Source organism: Drosophila albomicans, chromosome 3, assembly GCF_009650485.2.
Source record: "Drosophila albomicans strain 15112-1751.03 chromosome 3, ASM965048v2, whole genome shotgun sequence".
NCBI lineage: Eukaryota > Metazoa > Arthropoda > Insecta > Diptera > Drosophilidae > Drosophila > Drosophila albomicans.
In genome coordinates, this window is record NC_047629.2 from 16289543 (window position 1) to 16315605 (window position 26063).

Genomic DNA, 26063 nt, shown 5'->3' on the forward strand with positions numbered 1-26063 from the left:
TTCCATTTAAATTTGATTGCGACTGGTGACGTTGCGTATGCGTAATATTTAAGCAGCCGCAGCTAACTAATTTGCGTTGTTTTTGTTGTTGTTGTCGCTGTAAGCGAATTATTAATAACATTATTTGCAATTGTTTAGTCACAAATCGCGCAGCTAGCTGTATTTATTTATGCATTTCGATCGAACAAATATTTTCAATTTAGTTGCATTTATGCACAGTCGAGTATATTTTGATTGTACATAATTATTTTTTGGACCAGCTAATTGTTGTTTTAATAATTCATTTGCACCCACATATACACACACACATAGAGTATATAAATATGTGTGTATATAGAGGCTGGGCTCACAAACATTTTGCTTCACATAATTCATATATTGGGCAAACACACAAATCCGATTAGAATATCGCAGGCCGACACATTCGGACACTCACACGCCAACCGGATTTCAATGAACCGGAAATGAGCAAATCAAGCATGGAACGCACACACTCACACACACACACGCACACACAACGTTCGCTGTGTAATGTTAACACATGAATGAAGTCAAGTCCAAGCATCTTAATCAATAGCTGAACACACACTTGCCTGCTCATATTTAGTTGAACGATGCCTGGGCATTTGTCAGCTCTTAAGTCGCGTCAACTTGAACAAACTTCTCGATCCTTGAACCCATTTCCTGCACTCTTCTTCTTTGGCCCCGTTGGGCATTACAATTTTATTATGAAAAATGAAACGCAAGTTCTATGTGTATCTCCAAAATATAAATGCCGCAGCCCCAAATTAGTTGAATGTCTTAAACATGCACACTCGAAGGCAAAAGAGTATTAAGTCCTTAACATTGGCCCAAGTTAATCTTTTTCCCTCGTACCATATTTATTTTTTGGGTTGCACAGCTCAATACGCTCGGACACGATTAAGTTATTTATAATTTATGAAGCAACACAAAAACGTAGAGGGGGAGAAAAATAAAATATATGTATAAAATAAAAGTCAAAACGAAATGGAAATTTCCATTTCACTGCCAAGGAAATTGCGTTAAAATGATGAAGCTGTATGGTAGCCGAAAAAGTCCGTGAAAACCTTATTCCACACAAGTTAAATTACCGCCTGGCTGCCATTAAGGTTAATAAATCAAGTAGATCGACACCACACACACACCGAGTGCAATGGTCGATGCTCATTAAATATGCAAATGTATCGAGTGCAGGCTCAACTAATTTTATTGCTGACCCAATTGCCTGCTGCAGATGCCGATTTAAAACTAATTAATAACGCAAAAAACAACAAACGGCGCAAAAAAATATATATGCATATAGTCCATGAATCAAATCGCAGAGAATGGGCCAGAAAAATCGTGAATAAATACTCACCCACACACTCTCACTGTCTCGCGAATAAAAAATAACTTTTTTACAAGCGTTGCAGCTGCTACAGTGCAAAAGTACTTGCCCATTTTTTTTTTTTTTTGCTGAAGAGCTCGTGGGCGTGGCGCACTTCAAATGCGCAAATGTAAAATTAATGGCATACTTGACTTGATGCTTTTCTAATTAGAAATGCATATAACAAAAATCGTAGCATACATTCCAGCTGAAACTGCAGTTGCAGCTCTCAGCTCTCTGCTCCCTGCAGCAAGAGCTGTGCAGCTAAAAAGCGCTTAAAAATTGAGTACTTGACTCGACGCAACTTGACTCAGATTGCACTTAACACATTGGCAGACACAGTCGAAGCAAAGGCAAAAGCAAATCCTGAAGCCAGAGTAATTGAAGTGGCTTTGCACGTGCGCTGCAGCCAACGATGCAGCGGAAATCGTGGCGAAACGTGGTTGGTGTGGACACCCCTCGGAAACAAAAGAGCTGAGAATACATTTTTTACCTCTTTATTTATTCCTCATTATTATTACAAAAACAGTGTGCTAATATTTAACAAAAGATTTACAAAAGTTAAGTATTTAATAAATATTATAGAAATGAGTTAGGTTCCCTATATAATCATAATCTTTTTGAGCTTATCTAACATATCTTACAGTTAATTATAGTTTATAGTATTTACATAGAAACCAAAACACATAATTATCGATATGACGTCATTACCTGAGTTCTCATCTATGACTTCTTAAAAACTACCTTACTAGCTGCCTAAATTGAAATCAGTTCCTGCAGCAGCCTCTCTGCAACATGGTAAACTAGTTGAAGCGACGAGTTCTGTTGGGCGAACTCATCTGTGGATTACCGTAGACAAAATACTCTTCGCCCTCGTTCAAACGGGGCGACCGGCTTAGCGAACGACTCGACATATCTGCAACGAGACGATTTAAGGCACATTAAGCAGGCGTAATAAATAACAATCGATGATTGCTGCGACTTACCTCCGAATGATTTGTTGGGCGACGCATTAAACGCCGAGGAATTTGGGGAAATTTTGCGAGACGCGCTTGTCTGGAAAGCTATCAAAACGAAAAGAAAAAGAAATGAAATTGTTTATTAATACCGAAATATATATTGGATTTTCCCATTTTGCCCATTTTCTGCACAAACTTTCGCTTAAAGCACTCGCCAATTATTTCTACCTTTAAATACAATTCGGACACTTCCGCCAAAAAGAAGGCGTGTACCTGTCGAGCCTCTCCTCCTACTCCTCCTCATCGGCGGCGAAAACCGTGTTGTAAGTAATTAGTAACTAAAGCGCTCGTCGGGCATGAAAAATGAGTGGGCTAAACAAAAACACAGGCAACATTTTTGGCCAACACACACACAGCACAGCAAATAATTTAGCTATTAAAATTAGTGTAAAAATTACGTGCGGATGGGCGAGCAAACTTGCTGACCTCGCCAAGAGAGAGGGAGAAAGACAGACAGAGAGAGCGAGAGAGAGAGAGAGAACTCATTAGAAGTGGGCAGAAAAGTGGAGGCTCACAAATCTTAAGTAATTAGACTAATTTTGTAATTAAGGTAATTTGACTGTTGCCAAGTTGTGGCCCAATGCTGATAAAATGCTAAATACGTCGGAGACAGAGACACGTGCGCTTATCGGTCAGCACTTCAACAACAGCATTGCACAAAAACTTAAGAAATTGTTGCTAAATTTAAAGTAGTGTCAAGGTTTTTTTTAACGTTTCGATTTGTGCCACACAAATGGCTAGCGATGTCCTTGAATTGAGTATATTTATGTGCTGGCAAGTGTGTTGACTCTGATTGCATTTCAAATCAAATCAAATTGATTTGCAATTCAGGCTTGTCCTCCTTGTTATACCCGCTACCCATAAGATAGAAGGTTGTTATAACTTTGTGCAATCGGATAAACATTGTAAAAACTATAGAAATACTTTTCTGTGACAAATTACGCCTACTGCAATCGAATCTTTGCTGCTTAGGCTGACAATCTTATTTATATTTGGTATATTTTGAATGTAATACTATATCAACATACCAAATATAGCCTTTGGTATATTTCAGTATTTATGTTGTATAATTATTTGGTATATTTTACCACACAGTTTTGCTTTTATTAAAAATGCGTAGCGGGTATCTCACAGTCCAGCACACTCGACTGTAGCTTTCTTGTTTTACTCTATCTCTCTTTCTCTCTCTCTCTCTCTCTCTCTGATTAGCATGCAGGCAAAAGGATATTTATAGCGGCGTTGAGCATCGTGCCAATTGGTCAGTTATATTATTTTTTTATTTTTGGCAGTCATATCACGCTCGTTGGCATCCCCAAAGCTAAAAACTAAAGCCAAATGTCGACCCCACTGTGGTGGCTAAAAGAAAGCAAAATACTGCAAGCAACGAGGCAAGCGACGCAGAAGTGAAGAGGGAGAAAATCAAAGTTTAAGTCATAAATAAGAAATTTTGGTAGCGCGCTGCCTCGAACTGATGATGATAGTGCAAAGACTGCGGCCTGTTATCGCTCCGAAAAAGTTTTTGGTATTCATGCACGAAATGACTAAAAACTTAAAACTAATAGAGAGAAGTGTAGCAAAAGTTGTGCGTAGAAGAAGATGGTCTCCTTCCCCCTCTCTCTGCTGATACTGCTGCTGTTGCCTCAGGCGTTGCTGCTGCTGCTGCTGCTCTTGCTGTGCACTCAAAATTATTAATTAAACTTACCCTCGGAGTTGACTTGCACGACTCCCTGTGACTGGAAGAAGGATACATATACTGCAAGAGAGAGAGCAAAAAAAAAAGAATAAAATCAACCACATATATATAGAAATAAAAAAAATATATACTGCAGGCAATTGCAAACACACACATACTTGCATACATGGCCAACAGTTGTTGCAATTAATCAAGTTGCACTTGCAACATTCAAGTTGTTTGTGTTGTTGTTTATGTCTACGCAGCGTGTCAGCAGGGTCAGTGAATGTGTGTGGGTGTATATGTTGCACGTAGCACAACAAACAGAGCACAGAATACAGAAAACAGACAAAGTTCTTATCAGTTTGCGGTTGGCAGGCGAACAAGGTAAACCCTCTAGTTAAGTTTACCTTAGCTACACCTTTTTTTTTTCTTTTTTATTGGGTGTAAAGTGTTTTTGGAACCGATAACAACCGAACACAGCCAAACAACCGAACATCCCAAAACCGAACCGAGAAGAACAACATTGAAAAATGGCAAACACACACACACACAGAGCAGCGAGAGTTTGCAAAGCGCTTCCGAAAAAAAAAAACCAAAAACGAAAACAGAAAAGTTTTTGCCACCAACTATGCGATGGCAGAGAGGACAACTCGGATAGCCTCGACTCTGACTCTGACTCAGTATCTGACTCTGACTGCGTGTAAAAATGCAAGAAAATGGCAAAGTTTAACGAAGCGTTGTCCTAAAGCGCAGGTCGCATGAAGCGTCACTAAAAAGGTCTGCGTCAAAGGATAACACTAAGGACGCCGCTAAGGTGAAGCTGCTCGCCTTTCGCGTTTGCCATGATTAAAAATTCATGGAATTTGCGATTAACTGCAAACAGCAAACGACAACGTCGACAACAACAACAACAACAACAAGCACTTATGATTTATTGCCTTTGGCACTAACAACATTTTGGGCCTTTTTGTTTGCCCTTTTGCATGATTTATGCGCCAATTGAATCGCATTAATATTATATTTACTAGTATATTTTACTCACCCCATATCGATGCGACAACAATTATCATCATAGTCACGATAAAGTTTAGATTCTCGATCAGCAATTGCAGCAAAGGTCCTCCAGTTGATTTTGTCGAGCACTTTTGCAGCGTCGTTGTGTCGCCAACGATGGGAACCTGCAATGACAATGGACCAGCGTAAGGGTTAAGTGTTAAACAGAGAAAATGAAGAAGCTTAAAAACTTTACTAGATTTGTCGACTTGAGTTTGACGCTTGCCTCAAATGAAATAAGAGGCGTCCTTGGAGTCTCTACTTTCACTCTCACTATCTCTCTTTCGCTATGTTTGCATTTCTGCTGGGACTGTGCACATAAAATGAATAAATAAAAATCTGCAGAAGAGAGCTCGGAAGTGAATTTGGCCAATGCCAAAGCCAAATAAACGCAACAAAACGCACAGAAATCAATTATACGAAATTGCTAAAACTTTTTGGCCATTTTGACCAACTGCAACGGCAGCTGCGATGGCAACTGCAACTGCGATGGCAACTAGCCATGCAATTGACATTCACAGTTCGAGTGCGAGTATTCGCTTACAATTTGCCGACATTTTCTTCGAACAAAGTTTGCATTCTCGACGAAGACTCAAGGCCAGCAACGATTTAATTGTAGTTACAACGAAACTAAAAGTAAATTATTAACTCAATGTTTATTGTTTAAAAACATTTGTGTAGTTTCTAAAAAGGATTTCCCCAATTGCAGTTGCACAAAGCTTCGCAGCGAAATTTATGATGAATAATTTTCGAGGAAAGACATAGATGACAACTGCGAATTTTTGGCGCTTTCTAACTTGAATTAGATTATTAAATGATTATGTATTTGTTTATTAAAGGCATAGACTATAAATTATTTTATAACCTAGCGTACATTTACTAGCGCTGGCTGCTTTTGCCTTTGGCTCTAAATGATTATAATAAAGGGATCTGCAGAACAAACGAGTTTAATACTCTATTTCATAGAAACAAAAGCTTGCAATTAAGAATATTAATGTTAAATCATTTTAAACTTCAATTTCTGCACTCAATTTGAGACCTGAACAAATGTATTCAATTCAAATTTCATCGCAAGATAGGGAAATTAATTGACTTGTATATAAATCAATACTGAAAATATACCAACATGTATCAAAGAATGTCATTAATTTGAAATGAGTTTAACTTCTTTCGGTCGCAATTTGAACTAGACTATGTTGAATATTTTGAATAAATGTATTCAATTGATTCAAGATAGTGAAATTATTTGACTTGTATATTAATTAATGAAATACATAATAAATATTTTAAAACAAATAAGAGAGCTACAATCGAGTGGGCTTGACAGTTGAAAGCAAATCAATTCAAAAGCTATATTATTGTTATAATAATATATAAATTAAAATACCGAAAACATACTTATGATAAATATACCACAGCTACAACTTAATCGTTTATAACAAATATGTATACCAAAGCTACATTTGGAATAACGAGAGGAAGATTGATTTCAATTGTAGAGCCAGATTCGCTCGCTTATTCTTTGGCAACATTCTTTGGAATATCGCAATTAAACATGTGAAATAGAGCAGTATGTCACGTGTCGTTTGTTGTATTGGCCTGGCCACGCTTAAGTTACAATTTAAGCGCTGGCAACCAGTGAGTTGGCCAAGGAAGCATAAACACGTAACTGTCCCGTGTCGAGGCTTGCCGCTGGCGGGCTTTGGGCTAATAAATGAGCATTCTGAGGTTGCGAGACGTCGAACAAGCGATCGACTTATGGAACTGAATTTATTGACATGATGTGTGTGTCCCCAAGCGTTGGATGAACACACCACAGATGAAACAATAGCCATGTGGTCAGCAGAGGAGAGGCGTGAAGGGAAGCGGGGCACATACTTAACGACTTTGCCTTTGTTTATGTGCAGCTGTATGCCAGATAGCGTTTATAGATGAACCCAGGCCAGGCCAGGAGCCAAGAGCGAGGAGGAAGCCCTCCACCAACATTCCCCTCTTCGCCTTAGCTTCACTTCACTCACTCCGCTGCCGAAATTTATGCAATTTGGCAAGCGGGAAAGCGAGCGGGCGGTCTCAGAGATTGGGCTCATGTAAAGAGTATACAACTCTCTGGCTCGGTTTGGTTCGGCAAGGGGCAAGTTATACGCCATTTTGCTGTTGCCACTGCAACGGACAGCTGACCATTCGCTTTCAGGGGGGGTAGAGAAGAGATATGGAAGACGGGAAGAGTTTCGGGTTACATAAACGAAACTTATTTATGCAATTCCGTTGGCTTTATATGTGCAGAGAGCAATTTTTATTTTTCGTCTACTTGCTGGCCTTTTGGTTGCCTTAAACGCAACAACTGCAACAACTGGAGGGGGCAACAACAACTGGCAACTGGCAACTTGCAACCAACAACTGCAACTGCAATGGCAAGTTTGGTGGCAACGTGCACTGGATGTTAAATTGCCGGACTTTGGCAAGAGACAAGGCACGTTGGGGTGTTGAAACTTTAGCAACAAATTGATACGCGGCTCGGCTTCTGGTTGGCTATCAGTCTGTTTGCACTATCTAATGGCATCAGGTAACCAATGAAAAATGCCAATGGAAGCGTATTTACATTTGCGCTTATTGCAGTTGTGTTTTTGTTTGCTTCCTCCTGCTGTTGCAGCTGCAAAGTGAAAATAAACAAAATTTGGCGAAATTGAAAACGCAACCGAAAATGTACACAAAATGTTGCACTCGAAAATTCTACTAAAATATTCGAGTAAAACGTGTGGCAGTCAAACATAACAAACAATCGATAAAGAGAATCACCAAAAATTCCTAGAAATATAAAGTAAATTTATGTTTGTACGTATACTTGATATTCCCGTATATAAATTGTAAATATTTAATCTGATAATTAGCAAAGTCAAAAGCCGACAAAATATTCGTGTGCTTAGCTCAATCTTGCAAGTGATTGCAATTAAAATCAATTTAACTTTGCTTTTTTGACTATTTTGTTTGCTAAATTCACTTGACGATGAGACAAATTTCGGTTATTAAGTTAGACGAATTTAATTGCATTCTTTAAGCGGCATGTTTACTCACCTCTAGGCTTTGATTCGTTTCCGGTGAATGAATCAGCACAGAGAAATGCTCATCGAGTGGTAAATCGCTGAGGAAACGCACACGATATTTGCTTAGGCCATGAGCCTGTTCAACCAAATCGATGGAAAAATACTTGGAATCGGATGGTTTGACCTGCAAGTAAATAAAACGTAAATTCAAAATCAATTAAATACGCATCTACAAATAAACAGAGAGTCATATAATAATGTTGGGCGAATATGAAACGAGTTTATTCTTTCTCTCAAAGTTTGGGATTTTCTTTATGCACGTTTTATGTTGCAGGAATCTCGCAACTGTTGCGACATTTGCAATTTTCTCGAAACCAGCAACAGCAACACAAAGCAGCCTACAATTGAATGCAGCAAACATCCTCAACGTGTCTGATGCACAATCATTTAATTAAAATGTATGCAACACATGTGATATAAAAGTGTGTCGTGTTATGTTGCTGCGAACCAAACAATTTGACAATTCTCTTATTGTCACAGCTGCCAGTTAGAAATTTGTATTTCTTTGCAAATTTATAAAATCTTTTTATTTATTTATATACGTATGCATTCCTTGCTGACTTGCTTGTTTATTCGACAAACACTCGAGGTATTTCTTGATTAGAAAGTTAAATTTTACCCAAATTGATTAGCTATTTTTCGGTGTGAATTTAAATTTAATTTCATTTCACAAATTGCCGCAGCAATATTCATAAATAATTGCCATAAAGTGCAGCGCAATCGATGCCAAGGGAAATGATCAAAACTACACAAACCAATAACAACAACAAAAAAATAAAACAATTAACAATGTTACCTATGCAGTAAGAGTGACTGTTAGATACCTCATAAAGGCTTTAATTTCATATCATTTCATAGCATATTTGCTAACCAATTTAATTGCTAGTCTAGCATGCCCTTTTTTCATTACATTTTTTCGCAGTTTTGTTTGCAAAATTAATGTGAATAACTGCAAAAAATAAGTTATTATTGGATCGGATGCACCAAAAGAGCAACTGCTGACACATCCGAACACATGCTGACAAATGCTCGGCATACGCAGCTGTAAGATACCCTGTAAAACAGCAAAATCGAAGTGCTTACATGAACAACATCAAGAGGGTATTCAAAGGCGAATTTCAGCATTGCATTACGACGTATGTATATAATATATATTAAACAACACAAAAATATTAAATTGTATGCACAAAGTTAATAAACGGAAGTGTAACCATATCAACGACAGCAGCAGCAACAACAACAACAACAACAACGCGAAGCATTCTTATTAGTCCATCGATAATACACGAAGGATATTTAATTATTAATTGAAAATTATGCAGACCAATGCGCTTTTAACCAGTAAAAAAAGGTTGCCATTAAAATTACAGAGACAGATACATATATATACAATACATATATATAACTTGATATCTGGCATGCGGTTGCAGAGCAGTTGCTCTGTGTATGTATGAAATTATTGTGAATTTTAATAAAATTGCCAAGTGCGCTCTGAAATTGACAGCCGCATAATTTGCCTTTTTGTGGTCTCAGATGAGAGTTGATGCCGCCGTTGTCGCTGCAGTAACTTTAAATGATTAATTGTTAATAAACAGCAACATATTAATGCCTTAATAATGCATGACTTTTAATTTTAATAGCTTCGACAAATTTAGCCTTAGGCATGACAAAAACAAGGAAGAAAACTACTGTCGAGTGTGCCCGACTGTGAGATACCCGCTACACATTTTTAAATAAAAACCAAACAGTGCAGTATTATACTTAAAATATACCGAATAATATGCTGCAAATATACCGAATAATATGCCACTAAAATATTCCGAAGTCTATATTTGGTATATTATTGAATAACTACTTTTGAAATATACCATAGAGATCAAAATATACCAAAGCAGCTAAAACTCGATTACAGTAGGCATAATTTATTTCTTAAATAACTTCTACAATTTTGATACGATCTCAATCAAATCAAAGATCAAAGTCAGGAATAATAAATACTATAACTATTATTGTCTGTACCAAAATTAGCGACTCCAGCGTTAAATTGATATTTGATTTTTGTCGATTTGCGGGGCGGAAGTGGGCGTGTCACACAATTTGAAATAAGTAATCGAAACGATTGTGAAATTAAGCGATCAAATGTCATGTAAACCAACTCTGGTCAACAAAGAGCCATTCAGTGTCGACCGCATTACTTAATGCGGCTGCTGTTGGCCAAACAGCAAATTTTCAGCTAATGCAAATTATGCGGCATATTTCAAATGGCCACTTAACTGTAATTAGAGTTGCTGGAAATGCAGCTAATATTTTACTGAAATAGTCAAATGCAAAGACAAACAGACGGACGGACGTCGAAGTCGAAGATGGAGATGGAGCGAAGCAAAAGCAAATAATGCCCCAGGCTAGCCGGAAACGGAAGTCAAGCAAAATGCTGTCATTTTGCATTTTTGAGACGCGCAGCACTGGGCACTAACATCTTACAGCCCAAGGAGAGTCTTGAGGGTGAACATTGACATTGCAAGGCAGCAGCAGCAATAGCAAAAGCAACAACAGCAAAAGCAGCAGCAGCTGCTACTGTGGCAAGTGGAAGCCACAACTACTTGCGGCGATTCTTGCGGCACAACAACAGCAGCAGCAGCAGCAGGCGGCAGGCAACAATGGCTGTCTGACTGGCTGGCCAACACTGAATGGATGGTCTGATGATGATGGCGAAAGACAGACAGTCCATAAGTAAGAACTTTCGAATTCATGGAATACTCTCAGTCTGTCGATTCGAGCACACAGCGCGCACTCTCAACACTTGTCGTACATAATATTGTACTTTGGCAGAAGCCGCCAGTGGCACTGCCGCAGCCACAGTGCTACAGCTACAGCTACAGCTACAGCTACAGCTACAGCAACTGCTTCAGCTACTGCCACTGGCTTGAAACAGGAGCGTACATTGTAAAGCAATTTCCTGTATTTTATTACCACATAAAATGTGAAGTCCTTCTGTTGCCTGTTTTTTTTTTCTTGTGGCGCTACTCCTACTACTATCTTATGATTGTCTCTCAAGGCTGGCGAATAAATAGATACAAGTCTAAAGTGCAGCTGAAAAGATGACTTTAAAAACGGATATCCTTGAAGCACATGAAGCGTGATCAGGCAAAAATACAAGAAAAAACAAGTAAAAAAGATACAGTCGAGTGTGCTCGACTTTGATATACCCGCCTCCCACTTTTAATAAAAGTAAAATGCGAAAGTAGTATTATTGATTGAAATATACTGAAAAAAGAAACCGAAAACTATATATTTTGTATAACTGCATTTCAATGCATTCAACATATTAAGATACAAATAAATACTGAATTATAACAACAGCTCTATGGGGTATAGCATACAAAATATACAATAGGGAACATAATACAAACTTTTGAGGTTGTCGACTGCTGCAAGTTTTTTCTATAAATTCATTATCTATTAAAAAAACCTTAATATTTTTTAGTGTGATCGCTAGTTATAAAGTTGAGTAGTTATTGTGTGAGACTTTTCGATATTTTTCAAGCTCTTAAAAATCTAAGCAAACTTTATGCGCGTGCAACAATATGAAATATCGTCAAAAAGAGACTCTATCTCTATCTCTTATAGTCTCTGAGATTTAGCTCTATTAACCCGGCTATTGGCTCTGATAAAGAATATATATTACATTTCTCAATGCTTCATACATTTCCTGTTCACACAAAGTTATAACACCCTTCTACCCCATAGGTAGCTGGTATAAAAAACAGGAAAACGAAGCAACAAAAATACGAGCTCCCTTTCGATGCTCATCAATCTTTGGCGAAGACAGGATAGTCTAATAGTTTTTGCTACTATTACAAATTTGCCAACTCACCTGCAGCTTTTGAAGTGCCTTATCCAAGCCACTTATTTGCAGTTCCTGCGATTTCAAGTCGTGCACTTGCAACGACTCCACCGACACTTTAATGCCCGGCACTAGTTTCAACGACATGGTATCTAATACTCCATTTAGCATTGAGGCCTGAAGGACAAGAGGAACAAAAAAAAAACGATATTAGTATAAATTGTACATTTTATATGTCTTTTTGACAACTCCTTAAGCTCACCTCCAGTTCCAAGAAGGCATTGTTGGTCTTCAGCGTGGATAACAGTTCAGTGAATGTGGACTTCAACTGCAGACTGCAAGCATACTGCGTGCTGGCTGTATCAAATATGGGCTGCACTTGATACAGCTTGAGCAACTTGTGCCCGATTTCATCCTTGGCAACCAGGCGACAGTTAAACGCTTCCACAGCGACCTTATTCAGCTGATTTATGCATTTCGATGCGTTCTGTGCAATCTGCAATTATATCGCATGTGTGTGTGTGTGAGTATGTAGTTTGCTGTTTGCATTTCAGTATGCACAAAATACCACTCACCAAATTGCTGTACTTGTCCACTTGTATGTGATTGCGCAACACCAACTGCGCCTTATACTCCGATCCGCTGAATATGTCCAGGGATTTGGCAAACACAATCTGCAAACAAACAAATAGCATAAATGGGGTGTCGTTGCCAATTGTGGAATATGCAATGGGACGGAGGAGAATATGAGTTATTGCCCATTTAATTTGGGTTACAAGTGGCTCTCTCCCTCTCTCTGTCTCTATGTGCGCAACCTACCGCATCCGATTCACGCAACTCCAGATCGTACTTGAGGTAACCGCCACGCCGCATTTTATCGCCACATGTCACCGCCACCTTCTCGCCCAGCTTGCGTTGATGATTTAGCACCCGTGCAATGCCTGAAATAAATAGTGAACTAAACATTAAAATCAAAACTCAATTACTCCAGCCAAAGCAGAATTTAATTACTCGCCCCAAATTAATTGCGAGGGCTGTTTAATAAGTTTCGGAGCTTAAAGAAAATCAGTCAATATAAAGAATTAAATACTAAATTTAGAAATATGAAAACGATGAAATTAAAATTTAAACTCTAACTTCGAATTTACCAATTTATTGATTTTGTTGAATAAATTTAAATATTTGATTTAGATGCAATTGAAATATGATGTTAAGATTGAAGACTTAACATACCAGCAGCAACAGAATCTGGTATCAAAAAGCATTCAAAGGTTTTTCATGTCGCATCTCATTTGGTTGGAAAACTTTGCTACATCAATACGTAACTTTTCTTTGATCTGATTCGACATCTGCCCTTTTGCTGTCTAGTCAGTTGAACTTATAAAGTGCACACAAATCGAAGACTTTACAAAAGTTTATTAAACGAAGAAACGCAACGTTAATTTCGTTTAGACTAAAAATATATATAAATACGATTTACATTGACTTGCCCACACACACCGGCATTGATATATAACATACAACCGCACACACACCAACAAAAAGGGCAATAATTTTATGCCTTGCTGGCAAGTATTCGGAAATTCCAGAAATATGAGAGGAAAGCTACCCGAAATGTCTACGAGAAAGCCTAAAATATGCAAGCAATGTCGTCGACTCTGCGCGACGTTGCCAAACAAACAACGATATTAATATTTGATGGCATTAAATATGCTTCAATGATTTTTTACCTGTACCCCAATACAACACTCTCTCTCCCACAGCTCCTCCAGCTATTTGGAGTTACTCCCTCTTCATCGCCATCTCCATCACCATCTACATCTTTCTTCCTTCCTATGCCGGCATGTCAATGCAAATGGTGCGCCGCATTGAATAGTAAATAACATCGCCCAGCGAAGCATAAATGCTGCTCAAATACTTGCGCTGAGAGACTTGTTTAAAGTGAACTCTCAAAATGGGTCAACTGCTTGGTTACTCAAATGTAGCATAAATGATAAGCGTCAGTTTAGGATGTAAGAATGATGACAAGACGGTGGAAATGGAAAACTGAAGTCAGAAGTTAAGCAAAGCATTTGATATTAATGCCATGTCATGTTTAATTAATATAACATGACACTTTCTTATCGTGACTTTGATGACCTTTCGAGTTTTAGCAGTATTTTTTTGTTTTATGAAGCCTTATTCATTGTTTCGGTTAGTGCATGTAGTTAAATTAATTTTGAAGCACTGCAGGCGACATCAGACTAATTGTTTTGGGAATTTTCTTTTGCTGAGATGCCATGACTCAAAACAGCTTTGATTTTCCACTTTTCTTTTGCACTCGCAGCAGCAGCAGCCGGAGCAGAAGCAAAAGAAACAGCAAGTAAAACTAATCTGCAGCTTCGAGGAATATTGGCTGTATAAATTGCTTGGGGATTTATTGCTGGTCACACAATGAAGACAATGCCAATTGAAAAGCACGTAATAATGTACCAAGCGGGCGTACTCGACTTCAAGACACTCAACTAAAGCTTAAATTAAATCGTTTAATTCTAAATACTTTAAGCTTGTATTTAAAATATACTTGACTAACAGCTGCAACCATTTGCTAAGCATTTGCATACATTTGCAGGGTATAATGAATTGGGGAATAATAAATAATCACACACTGACTTGTCAACACTTTCTGTAGACAAAGGGCATTTTAAAATGGGGAGCAGCAATAAGTCAAGTGTTATGTATGTGTCTGTGTGTGTGCGAAGACTAATGCACGGAACTGTTTTGACCATTCTCATGGATTCTCGAGTTTGATAAGTAAATGATGATACGTAATCTAAGATTGATATTTTCATGAAAGCATTGAAGGTTCTGACAGAACAAAAGACCGAGAGACTTGTTACATTACGTGTGTGTATATGTGTGTGTGTGTTGTTGTTGTTGTCTTTCCATTGATGACAAATGGCCTCACCTTATGACCACAAAACTTTCATAGTTTTGGTAATTGAAAATTCAGTTTGTGCTGGCTTTTAAGCAACCTCTACGAGTATGTGTATGTGTGTGTGTATGGGCAGACGGCAAAGAGTCATCATAATTGAAATGCTATTTCAAGTTGGCAAAGGCATTTTGCAATTTTCCATGGTACTTAAGACTTGGATACTAGAGAGCAATGCAAGCAGCTTAGAGAGAGAGCTTGATGCTCTCGTTCTTTCTGTCAATCCATTTTCACTTTCATCATCAATGACTGTCGCAAGAAAATCCATGTACCAAAAACACAAGCTTCCTTTTTTTTTGTTGTTGGCATCACTTGTATTGATATTTGGCAAATATATTGATGCGACTCGCACTTTATCTTTATGCCTGGTTGCAGCAACTTCTGCCACTCGCAACACGCAGTTAACGGCAACAAATACAAGCACAAAAGTTGCATAATCGCGATGGCTTGCGTCCTGCCTGTATTTGCTTTATCCTTTTGCCAGCGACGTGCAAAGTGTGAAAAATTGTTTTTCTTCTCTTCGCCGTCTTTTTTATTATGTTTTATTTTTTGTTTGACTGAAGATTCGATCTTGTGGTGGGTATAGAGGGGAGGAGGACGGGGTGGCGCCACTTTATGAATAATGTATTACGCTTAGCTGCGTTGTGTTGTGCTGTGAATTGCGTTACAAGTTTATTTTGCAATTGCTCAACAGCCAAATAAAAAGATAGTTCAACTCTGTGTGTATGTGTGTGTGTGCTGTGTTTATTCCCTGTCGAACTTAGTCAATGTCTACTGTAGTGAAAAAGAAGCGTAAAAACACTGTGTGCTCAACACTTTACACGACACTCGAAGGCTCAAGGCACGCACACACTTCAACAAACCATTTCCCTGTTGAGCCCAACAAAAGGTAAACAAAACGTACGCGAACAAAGCGTGATCAACTCCTAGCTACCCTGTAAAGCTAGCTGACTATTCGTATTAAGTGATATATTTAAGGGTGGGAGCAGAAATTTATATATGAACTGCATTGAAATTCGACAAGTTTAAGTTGAAGTGGTTGTAAATATAATTTTGTTTTGAAACTAATTCCTAATTTCTTTAAAATAGGTATTATATTAGACTTTATTCTAATAACATTACTATTTTACAGAAATTCAGAATTAGTTCTAAATAAAAGTATATTACTGTTCCTATTTAAAACAACGCCTTTTACAATCAAATCAACTTAAACTTTTAGACTACTCTACTACAAAAAAGACACATTGTAAAAGTACAACAAATTCATTGTTTCCAGTCTATACTGGGAGTGCAGAGTGTGATCCACTTGAAGCACTTGACATTCGTGAAGCGTAAAAAAGAGTTTCGAGCGCTGTTACAGAATGCAAATCTAATGAAATACTCTGGAAAAGTTAATGAATGCAAAAATGACGCAGCAAATTGTTGTATTTTGGCAACTATTTATTAGCTGTTGTTGTCATTGTTTTGGCTTGTTTACAAAGCAGCCAAAAATAAGCCTAATTGGGTTATCAATAAATCGTATGTGAAATATAGGCCAATTTACAGGATTTGTACTTCTGCACACACTCCATGGTTATATGTGTGTGTGTGTGTGTGTGTGTAATTAAAGTGGGAGCAAACAGAACGGCAGATATCAAACAAAATAACTGTCTGTGAATTTGTGAATTGCAGCGCATAAATTAGCATTCAAATGCAGAGCTGACAAGTGTTTGGTCATTGAATTATCGCAAGATTTGCCAATTATAGTAAAATTGTTAACAATTGATCAATAAAAGATACAAACAAAACAATTAAACCAATAACTAACTAAGAGAAAATTAGAAATAAATGAACTAGAATAAAACATGAAAACTTTATGCAATATAACTAATTGATTACAACTTCGAATCAATCAATCGATGGAAAATCGAACCGAAATTTAGCCAAACTATTTCACTCACCTGTGTGCTGGTTAATCGTTACCAACTGCTCATTGGAGCTGCTCCAAATCGATGACAAAGTTAGCGGTGAATCGAAGCAAATGATGTCACCTACTGACAAAATTGTCTGTGGGTTGGGTTTGGGTTTGGGTTTGAGTTTGGTTTCGGTTTATTGCCCAGATTGGTGTTGCCACAAATGTGTAAACATTTATTTGGTCGACACATGCGAAAAGAGGGGGAAAACCAAAAGAAATTTGATTAAAGTAATTTCACATTTAAAGTTGAGTACAATTTAAACATATCAAAATATAAAATAAAATTAATTATAACTCAAGAACTGACAGCAGTTATTCGAGTGGTAAACTCACCTTGGTGGGATAAATGAACTGAGAGTCGGATACAGACAGTTTGATGTAATCCTCGGCATGCTTCATTCCAGTTGTATCCTTTAAGCTGATGGCAATCATGTTGCTCGTCTCGCGTGGCAAACTCAACTGTGTGCGAAATGAAAATCCATTTGAGTTTCCCTCCTCTCAACACACACGAAAAAAAAAACACATTTTCTATTCTAGTTTAGAGTTTTTAGTTTTTGGGTTTTAGTCGTTGCATTTGAATTTAATGCATGTGTTTTTGGCCATGCTTGCAGTTGCTGCATGCCGCATGCAGCATGCAGCAGTTGCAACTTCAAGAGTTCTGTGTTTGTGGTCTGCGGTCACTCGACAGCCGCAAATTTTTAAGAGCCAACGCTTGCAGCATGTGCGACAACGCATCGTTGCATTTTTATGTGGTGACATCAACGTGCCACAGCTCAGTAAAAATAAAAAAGAAAAACTCCAAAAAGACAAAGTGTCACAGGCGAGTGTGATCGACTTGCAGTTGCTTGTAGCACAAATACTTCTGACAAATTGAAATTTAAACTAACCAAAAATGATTATTCTATTCTTACTTTTCAATTAAATTTCGACTTTTTGGTTAAGAATTTCAAGCCTATGCTATATCTACCTTTTCTTTATAATTCCCACAATGAGTACAGGGTATTATAAAACGAAAATAGTTGTGGCCAAGCCGAACGACGTGCCATGCGGCCGGACGCTGAGATTTTTTGTTTTCTTTTTTCTTTTTTTTTTGTTAGTTTTTGTTTCATTTCTTCTGTTTTTTATTTTCTATTTGGCAAAGAGAAGTGAGCGAAAGCTGTGCTCAGGTGGGAAAGCAGAACTCTTTACGAGTGCATTAAAATGCAGCGGTTTTGTTGTTAGCAGGCGCGCAAAACTAAAATTGAAATAACTTGCTGAAAGTTTAAAGTTCACATTTACATATAAACGAGCATGAGAGCTGGACTAGAGGACTATATAAAGACTGCACGACGGCAAAGAACACTTTGTTACTTCAACTAAATATGACAGGCAAAAAGTTTTCAAGTTCTCAACGATGACGTTGAGTGGAGCATAAAAATTGTAGCAAAAATTGTAACCGGGACAGCAATGCGACTTTGAGTTCGACTTGAGACTTCAATCCCGTTCACAAAATGGGCACTCACCGCAATTGTCAGATTATTGCCAATCTGTGCATCAACCACATCCTTGGTGGCCAAATCGTAGCGCAGTCCATTCACATCCTCAATGTTGTGGGAGAACTCGTTGCCGAGATTGTCATGCAGCGAAACTTTAAATACGAAATTCATGCCGCGTGGTATTTTATGCTCCAGCTGTTTCAATTTAATGTCCGGCTGCAAAGTCACCAAAATGTATTGTACATTCTTCACTTCGATGCCAATGGGTAGCGTCTGGTCTACAGTTTTCGCCTGGATGGATGGATAAGAGACCCAAAAAAAAAAAAAGTCAAATCAAATCAAATCAAATGCAGTGCTTCAATAAGTAGTTCGAGGCAGGCAAGAGGTGGAGGAGATAAGCTGCTTTTCACCACAAATCCAAAACAAACACTCACTCCCTCGCTCACACTTGCACACGAACAATATGCACACACAACACACACACACTTACAATTATCAGATCACGGCCGAGGGTATCCTTTGTATTGACAACACCATCTGGCGACACACTGACAATGCCGCTGCTCTGACCATCCAATTTATAGACAGCATCATCCATATTACATTTTAACTGAAGCGTACTTCGCGGCGCTGCCAAAATCCAGTCCATTGTTATCGGCTTTGGTGCGAGCAGTTCCAGTGTTTTGAAAACTGTGATAACAATTTCAATTTGCGGTCAGTCACTACTGAAATTCCAACCTACATAGCCATCCATCCCCACCGTATACAGTGGGCATAACTTTCTATCTCTATACGACCACTTTTCACTTACCAATTAGCTCCACGCTGGTCGGCGGCAGCTTTACGCCATCTGCCAGCTGCACGGAGGCGGTGATTGTGACCTTGCCAGGATTGAGAGCGCGTATACGTACAGAAATTAAATCGCTGCTCTGGTATTCGATACCTGCGGGAGATACAAATAAATAGTTAGTATATAGCTTAATAGTTTGATAAACACAATATGTTGCGCTTACAAATACGTAACTTGAATGTCTTAATAGTAATTTAAAGTTTATTTCAACTATACCTTGAGTTGATTCAAATGTAATGGAATTGGACATCTTGATATTGAATATAATTTTGTTTAAACATAATAAGCTGAGCTTACAAACATGCAATGTGAATATCTTAATTTTAACTTAAAAGTTTATTTTAACTATACTTTATGTTGATTCAAATGTAACGAAAAAAACTTTTTGAATATCAATAAAATTCTGCAAATTAAGTGTAAACAGAATAACTAAATAATGTAATAATTATAATATGAAATCTAACTAAACTTTAAGATAATTCAAATGTAAAAATATAAGACATATTGAAATTGAATTGTAAAAATGCAGCAACATCTTTATGCTTACAATTCATAAATTTATATATAATAAATTGAAGATTATTTTGTATATTTTGCCTCTACATTACATTAAGAATCGAATCTGATATGTGAATTAGAATTTTATGTATACAAACTTATGTTTAATCTATAACTTGCTTGTATAAAAAAGTATATCATTCACAGAAACAATAATAATAATATTTTTATAAGTATTATGTAAAAAATATGTTGAAAACCACAACCTTTTACTCTAAAATCAAGCTAAAGATATTAAAGCAGAGCATCATCTTCTTACACATACATTTGATTGTTAAATAAACTATTGGTCCCAATAGTATAATAAACGAATTCATAAATAATATAATAGATATATGCTTGTTTGTTCCGTATCTGTTCCTGCACTGAGACTCAACCATGCAAGCTCATCGTAAAACAATTGCTATGCGTGCATTTGGTGGGCATTGAGCTGAATTCTCTGCGCAACAATGCGGTATCTTTGCACACGTACATTAACAGTGCAACTCACTCAATCGACTCACCTGCAGCGGAAAATACATTAAAGATCTCGACAACATCCGGCTGATTGACCGTCCATGTGGTCCGCATATTCTCCAACGTGCCCAGCACCATGGGCGACAAGTCGGGCTGGCCCCAAAGCGTGGCAGGCATAACAGCTCCGCTGCGTATACGCACAAGGGGCGTTCGGATTTGCATTGCTGTGAGGGCGACGACACGAATTTCCACCGAATCCTCCGAGACCACATCATCCTTTCCGCTAATTGGGTTCTTAAGCAAACATCTGCCGGTTATTTTCGTTACGCCCAGCTTGTGTGCTGTAACAATGGCAGAGCTCATGGCTGTGGGGAATATGCGAAATAGGATTAGGTACACTGCATTAATATCGTGGGCGGATATCAAACTTACTGGCCACTTGCTGCTTCTGCACGCTATACACAATGTTGGTGTTTGGCTGCGGTCCGCCGTGATAGTAAATCTGTATGCTCGAGCCCACAACAAGCGTTGAGTTACGCGGATACAAGCGCAATGGTGCGAAGACCTGAATGTTGAGCGGCTCACTGGTCACCAGCAGATCACCCTTGCCGGTCTGGAAGACTATCTTAGTCTCGCCAATATTATTGCCTGTAATGGTGTAACGTATTCTGCCAATGCCCAAATTGTGTTGCTCATCAAGCTTGATGCTCAGTATGGTTGGATCGTAGACAAGCTCAGTTAGCTGATAGACGCTCAGCATATTGGAATCAATGTGCAGCAGGTTGTCATTGGTATCGTAGAGTCGCACAATAGCCTCAATAGAGTTGGTACGTTCAACGCGATCCAAGGACTCAACTCTGATGTCACCAATGCCAACCACAGATATGGATAAATAGGCGGGATCATTCATCAGACAACGATCGATAAGTTCCAAGCGCACATGACCAAAACGCAGTGGCGTCAGCACCAATTGCTGATGCTTCTCGTCGTGGCTGACCTGCACAATGCCTTGTTCGGAGAGCTCCAGCTGGAAGAATCCACTGCCCTGGGCTATGGGCAAGCGTTCGCTGTGCGAGGGAGCCAAGAAAATGCTGACATGATCCTGGGACAGCAATGTACTGTTCACCGTGTGGAAACGCAACTCATTCTCAATGTCCGGTTTGGTAACTTCGCCGGTCTTTTGCTGCATATTCAATGTAAATGTTAATTGTTGACTGAGACATTTATAAATTGACTACTCACGTTCTTTACACCAAACGGAGGACGTTCCTGAGTGATGCCCAACTTGGCCAGCAGTTTGTCGTCATAGCGGTCAACGGTGCCCTTGATGCGGAAATTGGGCGCCACTTCGCCGAGTGTCAACACCAGCACATCACGAGTTGGCAGCCTGAGGCCCTGATAATGTTCAACCTCGGCCTGTTGTTGATGGGGAATGCTGTCGGTGTGATAGCGTTCGTCGCCAGCAGCAAACTCCCAATCGATGTAAAGCGAACTAATGTTCATCAGCTTGCGATTCTTAACATCCTGCACCTCAATCTCCACCTCAAACTTGTTCTCCTCATCCTTCAGGTACAGAAGCGATGAACGCATCTCAATTGGGCACGATTGGCGCAGCTGCTGGCGAGCATACAGCTTAAGGAAACGTGGACGCACACAGTGGACTTTAGTCGTCACATGCGCATTGTAGGCAGCAAAGTTGGGTGTGTTCAAAGTATTGTGCACCTGGTAAGTGAAATCAGTCTCGCCCAGTCCCACGCACAGCACAGTGAATGCCGTGATCGAATTCTGGGTATCAAATACAATTTCCGATACTTGCGCCACTTTCGCATTGAACTGCGTTGCCTTGGTAAGTTCAGCTTCCAGCGTGAAGATGCGTTGCGGTCCATGCGTGTAGATAACATTGCGCGATGCGCCGATGGGCAGCACAACCTCATTCTCCAAAGGATTTAGTACAGTTAGCGGCTCAAAGACATGCAAATCGACCGAATCCTGCAAAACCTTCTCCTGAAAGGTATATGAGATTCGCAGCGAGGTGCTGCCCACGGCTGTGCTTCGCAGTCTGAGAACATGACAGGCCTCTGGGGCCAATGCTTCGTTTGGATCCGCTGCGCCATTCTCCAGCTGCAGTATGGAATGCGTGAAGTCCAGTTGGAAGTGCAGATTATCGCATTTGGAGTAGGGCACATATGTGCCATTGACATGAGCATAGACAGCGACATGAAGATGCACATAATCCCTCAAAGCCGTCTCAAAGTTATACTGTTTGATCTGCAGACGTTGCGGTGGCAAAAAGTAAATTTGTGCCTGCCGGGAAATCTTCTGGTTTTTGGCCAATGCCACGCGCACCGTTGTATGAGCCGCAAGATCAATACCAGAGTCAAAGAACTCCTGCGAGCTGCCAGGCAAACGGACATCACGTATCTCTGTCGTAGCCAAGCCCTGACCATCGATTTGCAGGATTTGTGGATTACCAGAAAACCACACATAGTTGCCATCACCGCCTGCAGCATTGAATTGAAACTTTTGAGATTTTATGGTATTCGGATCGAAGGGTAGAATAACTTTAGCCGGTTGTAGTCGCAACGATTCAAATATTTGCATCTCTGCTTGTACGGACAGCTGCAAATACATAGAACATTATTATATAAACGAGCTCTAAAAGTTTTCATACTCTAGTCACTTACATCCTTGTAGTGGCCATAGACTTGTGTGACGCCCTCACGGATTGCTTCGCCATACAGTCGACTGCCATTATTCGTCTTCTTGTGTATTATGAACAAGGCGTCGTTCAGCTCCGAGCCAATGGCATACCGAGTGCCAAGCGTAATCTTTTGGCCATCGCTGGCATACAAATCAAATGCCACCTCATGTCGCTCGCCCTGCACAGTCACCCAGTTATTGTGAGGCAGCAAACTGATGCCCAATTTGAGGGGTTCCGCGACAGTGAGCAGGGCACTTGGTCCCTTCGGTTTGTCCAATCCATTGTCGCTGTTGTGCGGCATATTGCGGTCCCTTAGAAATACTTGTGTGCGTCCCAAACGCGATCCTGTGGCACTGTTGCCCTTTAAGTAAGCCACATCTGTATCCTCCACTTCCAGATAATACTGCATATTCGATGTTATCTCATATAGCCTGTCCATTTTCAGCTGTAGAATGCGAAATTTGATGGTGTCGCCAGCCAAAACAGTGACCTCCGATGGCTCGATAATGATGTTGGCCAGCACACTGATGTACACCTCAATAGCAGGCACATGGCTGTACTCCGGCTGTGGCATACTGATGGCCACCTTCGAAGTGCCCGTGTTAATTCCCTCCAACAGTATCATATAACCTTTTATGCCAGCTGCTTCGAATTTTTCCAGTGCCGGCGGCACCACATGAAAAGGACTGTCCGAGAAGGTGAGAAAATGCAATGCAGCTGGCATGTTGCTGCTGGATGCGGAAATCTCCCAATTAAACTCAATGCCTTCCAGCGTAAAGAATTCATTGCCCTGCGAGTCGAAGGCATGTAGCTCAAACGTAGCCGGCGCCTCTTCCAGGTACAGTTGGCGTGTGGCCGTGCGCACATTTAACCGAGCAATCGTATCCACAATCACATCACAACGCAGTGTGGCTCCAGTGGCTACTTCCTCGGCAAAGACAATTGCCGTGTTGCGGCGCTTTTCACGAGTCTGGACTGTGACCACAGCTTGGCTTGCGCATTCGCTGAATCCCTTGTAAATGGGCGTTACGGTGATTAGATCTTGACGTGATGAGGTCCTAAAAAACACAATTTTATTAACAAACCACTTTCAATTTAAGGTTATAAAGACGCCACTGGGCGGGAACAGCCGGCAAAACGAACCATTTGTAGCAATTGGGTTCGACCACTTCCAGCGTGAAGTTGATGGATTTGTCTTGGAATATGGGTAGTAAAACACGCGGATGGTTGAGTTTTGCCGATTCAACGACATTATTAAACACCAAAATAAGCAAAAACAAACAAAATTCGCGTTTCATTGTGACATGTGCTAAGCGTGCATGCATCTATCGCGAATTTCAATGTTGAACTTATGCTGAAGTTGATTTAATATCGATACATCGATGTCTTGATTATTCGCACCCATGTCATCGTCACAGAATTTTTTAGTCGATTATTTTTAAATATGCATTAACAGTTCCGGTAAACATCAATATTATTCCATTTTTAAAATTCGGCTATCTATCATTAGTTCAGTTGGGTTTTATATAAACGACAATATCGCCAATAAAAAACATCGAAATATTCTCAATGCGATATTTTATTTTGAAAAATATCAACAGTCCTGTCTGAACTAGTTCAAACGAGAGTGGTTCGTTTTACTAATCGACACTATTTTATCTGCAATATCGATATTCCTGTTGGCGCCAGCTTTGTAGTTGAATTTAAAATATTTGCACAAATGCTTTATTTAAAATCAACAATATAAAAACGATTACAAAACAAGAAAATGCATCAACAAAAAGTTACAGCTTTGCAAATGGACCTGCGTCATCCAAAAATATATCCAACTGCAAATTGTGCATATTCTCCGGATAACAAGCGTATTTGCTAAAGTCCCTTACACCAACGTCCAATAAAACCTCGTCATCGATAAAGAAGTTCCCCGTGTAGTCTCTAGCATCTCGGCATATTATAGCATATGCTGCATCTGCCATCACCTCCGGTTTACGAGAATGTAAAGATCCCTCCGGACCAGAGAGCATATCAACTGCCGCAGTGTGAACAGTTGTCCTGGGCCACAGAGCATTCACTGCAACACCCTGAGCACGGAATTCCTCAGCCATGCCAAGCACACACATGGACATGCCGTATTTAGCTATGGTATAGGCTGTATGGTTGGAAAACCAATGCGGCTTCATGTTCAACGGTGGTGATAAGTTTAGAATGTGAGGATTATCGCTCTTGAGCAGATATGGTAAACAGGTTTTCGATCTGTGGAGTATTGATAAGCATTGAATGATTAATTCAATGAGTTGAGATAACACTTACACCAAGAATGTGCCCCTTGTGTTGATATTTTGCATCAGATCATAGCGCTTCATTTCCGTGTCCAGTGTCGGTGTTAGCGAAATGGCGCTCGCATTGTTGATCACAATATCGATACCGCCAAATTTGGCCACAGCAGCTTCAACCGCCTGTTGCACCTGCTTCTCATCGCGAACATCCACAATGCAGGGCAACGCTTTGCCTCCGGCCTTTTCGACTGAAAATAAAAGTCAAGATAAGCAATGAACCCAATACACTATCAAAGTTCAAAATTCAATCAATCCAAAGTGCAGTACTAACTTTCCTCGGCGGCCGTATAGATTGTGCCAGGTAGCTTGGGATGAGGCTCAGCTGTTTTGGCCGCAATCACAACATTTGCACCATCGCGAGCTGCCTTCAATGCAATCGCCTTGCCAATGCCACGAGATGCACCCGTTATAAAAAGGGTTTTTCCTTGCAACTTGCTGACAATAAAAACAATATTATTAATTTATTTAAGTTTATTCATACTAGTCTTTTACCCAGTGTTCTTCATTGTGACTACTTGATTGCCAGCCTTCTTCACACTCAATAACAACTGAACATTAGCACTAGAGATGTGAGTTAGCACACTTGTTGCAATCGTTTGAGCAACCATCTCTATCAACTGTTATTCACCAACGATTAAACGCTGTCATCGAACTGTAATAGTAACTGCATTTTGGAGCACTAA

General features: G+C 39.5%; 2 protein-coding genes across 2 annotated transcripts; both read right to left on the reverse strand.

Moving 5' to 3' along the window:
* Positions 1-1878: 1878 nt before the first annotated feature.
* LOC117571066 (nuclear pore membrane glycoprotein 210) lies at positions 1879-24409 on the reverse strand. Its single transcript, XM_034253035.2, has 19 exons — positions 24188-24409; positions 23028-24102; positions 21586-22962; positions 20776-21526; positions 20391-20708; positions 19291-19422; positions 18970-19169; positions 18507-18770; positions 17338-17463; positions 16991-17096; positions 12899-13020; positions 12655-12753; positions 12342-12575; positions 12110-12256; positions 8207-8359; positions 5124-5259; positions 4109-4159; positions 2374-2451; positions 1879-2303 (listed from the first exon to the last, which is right to left on the reverse strand). Exons 1-19 carry the CDS (start codon positions 24367-24369, stop codon positions 2191-2193), a joined length of 5664 nt encoding a protein of 1887 aa, XP_034108926.1. The 5' UTR covers positions 24370-24409; the 3' UTR covers positions 1879-2190.
* A 337-nt stretch (positions 24410-24746) lies between these two features.
* Positions 24747-25979, reverse strand: LOC117571069 (hydroxysteroid dehydrogenase-like protein 2). The gene is made up of 4 exons (XM_034253039.2): positions 25873-25979; positions 25652-25815; positions 25355-25568; positions 24747-25297 (listed from the first exon to the last, which is right to left on the reverse strand). Exons 1-4 carry the CDS (start codon positions 25884-25886, stop codon positions 24829-24831), a joined length of 861 nt encoding a protein of 286 aa, XP_034108930.1. The 5' UTR covers positions 25887-25979; the 3' UTR covers positions 24747-24828.
* Positions 25980-26063: the final 84 nt, after the last annotated feature.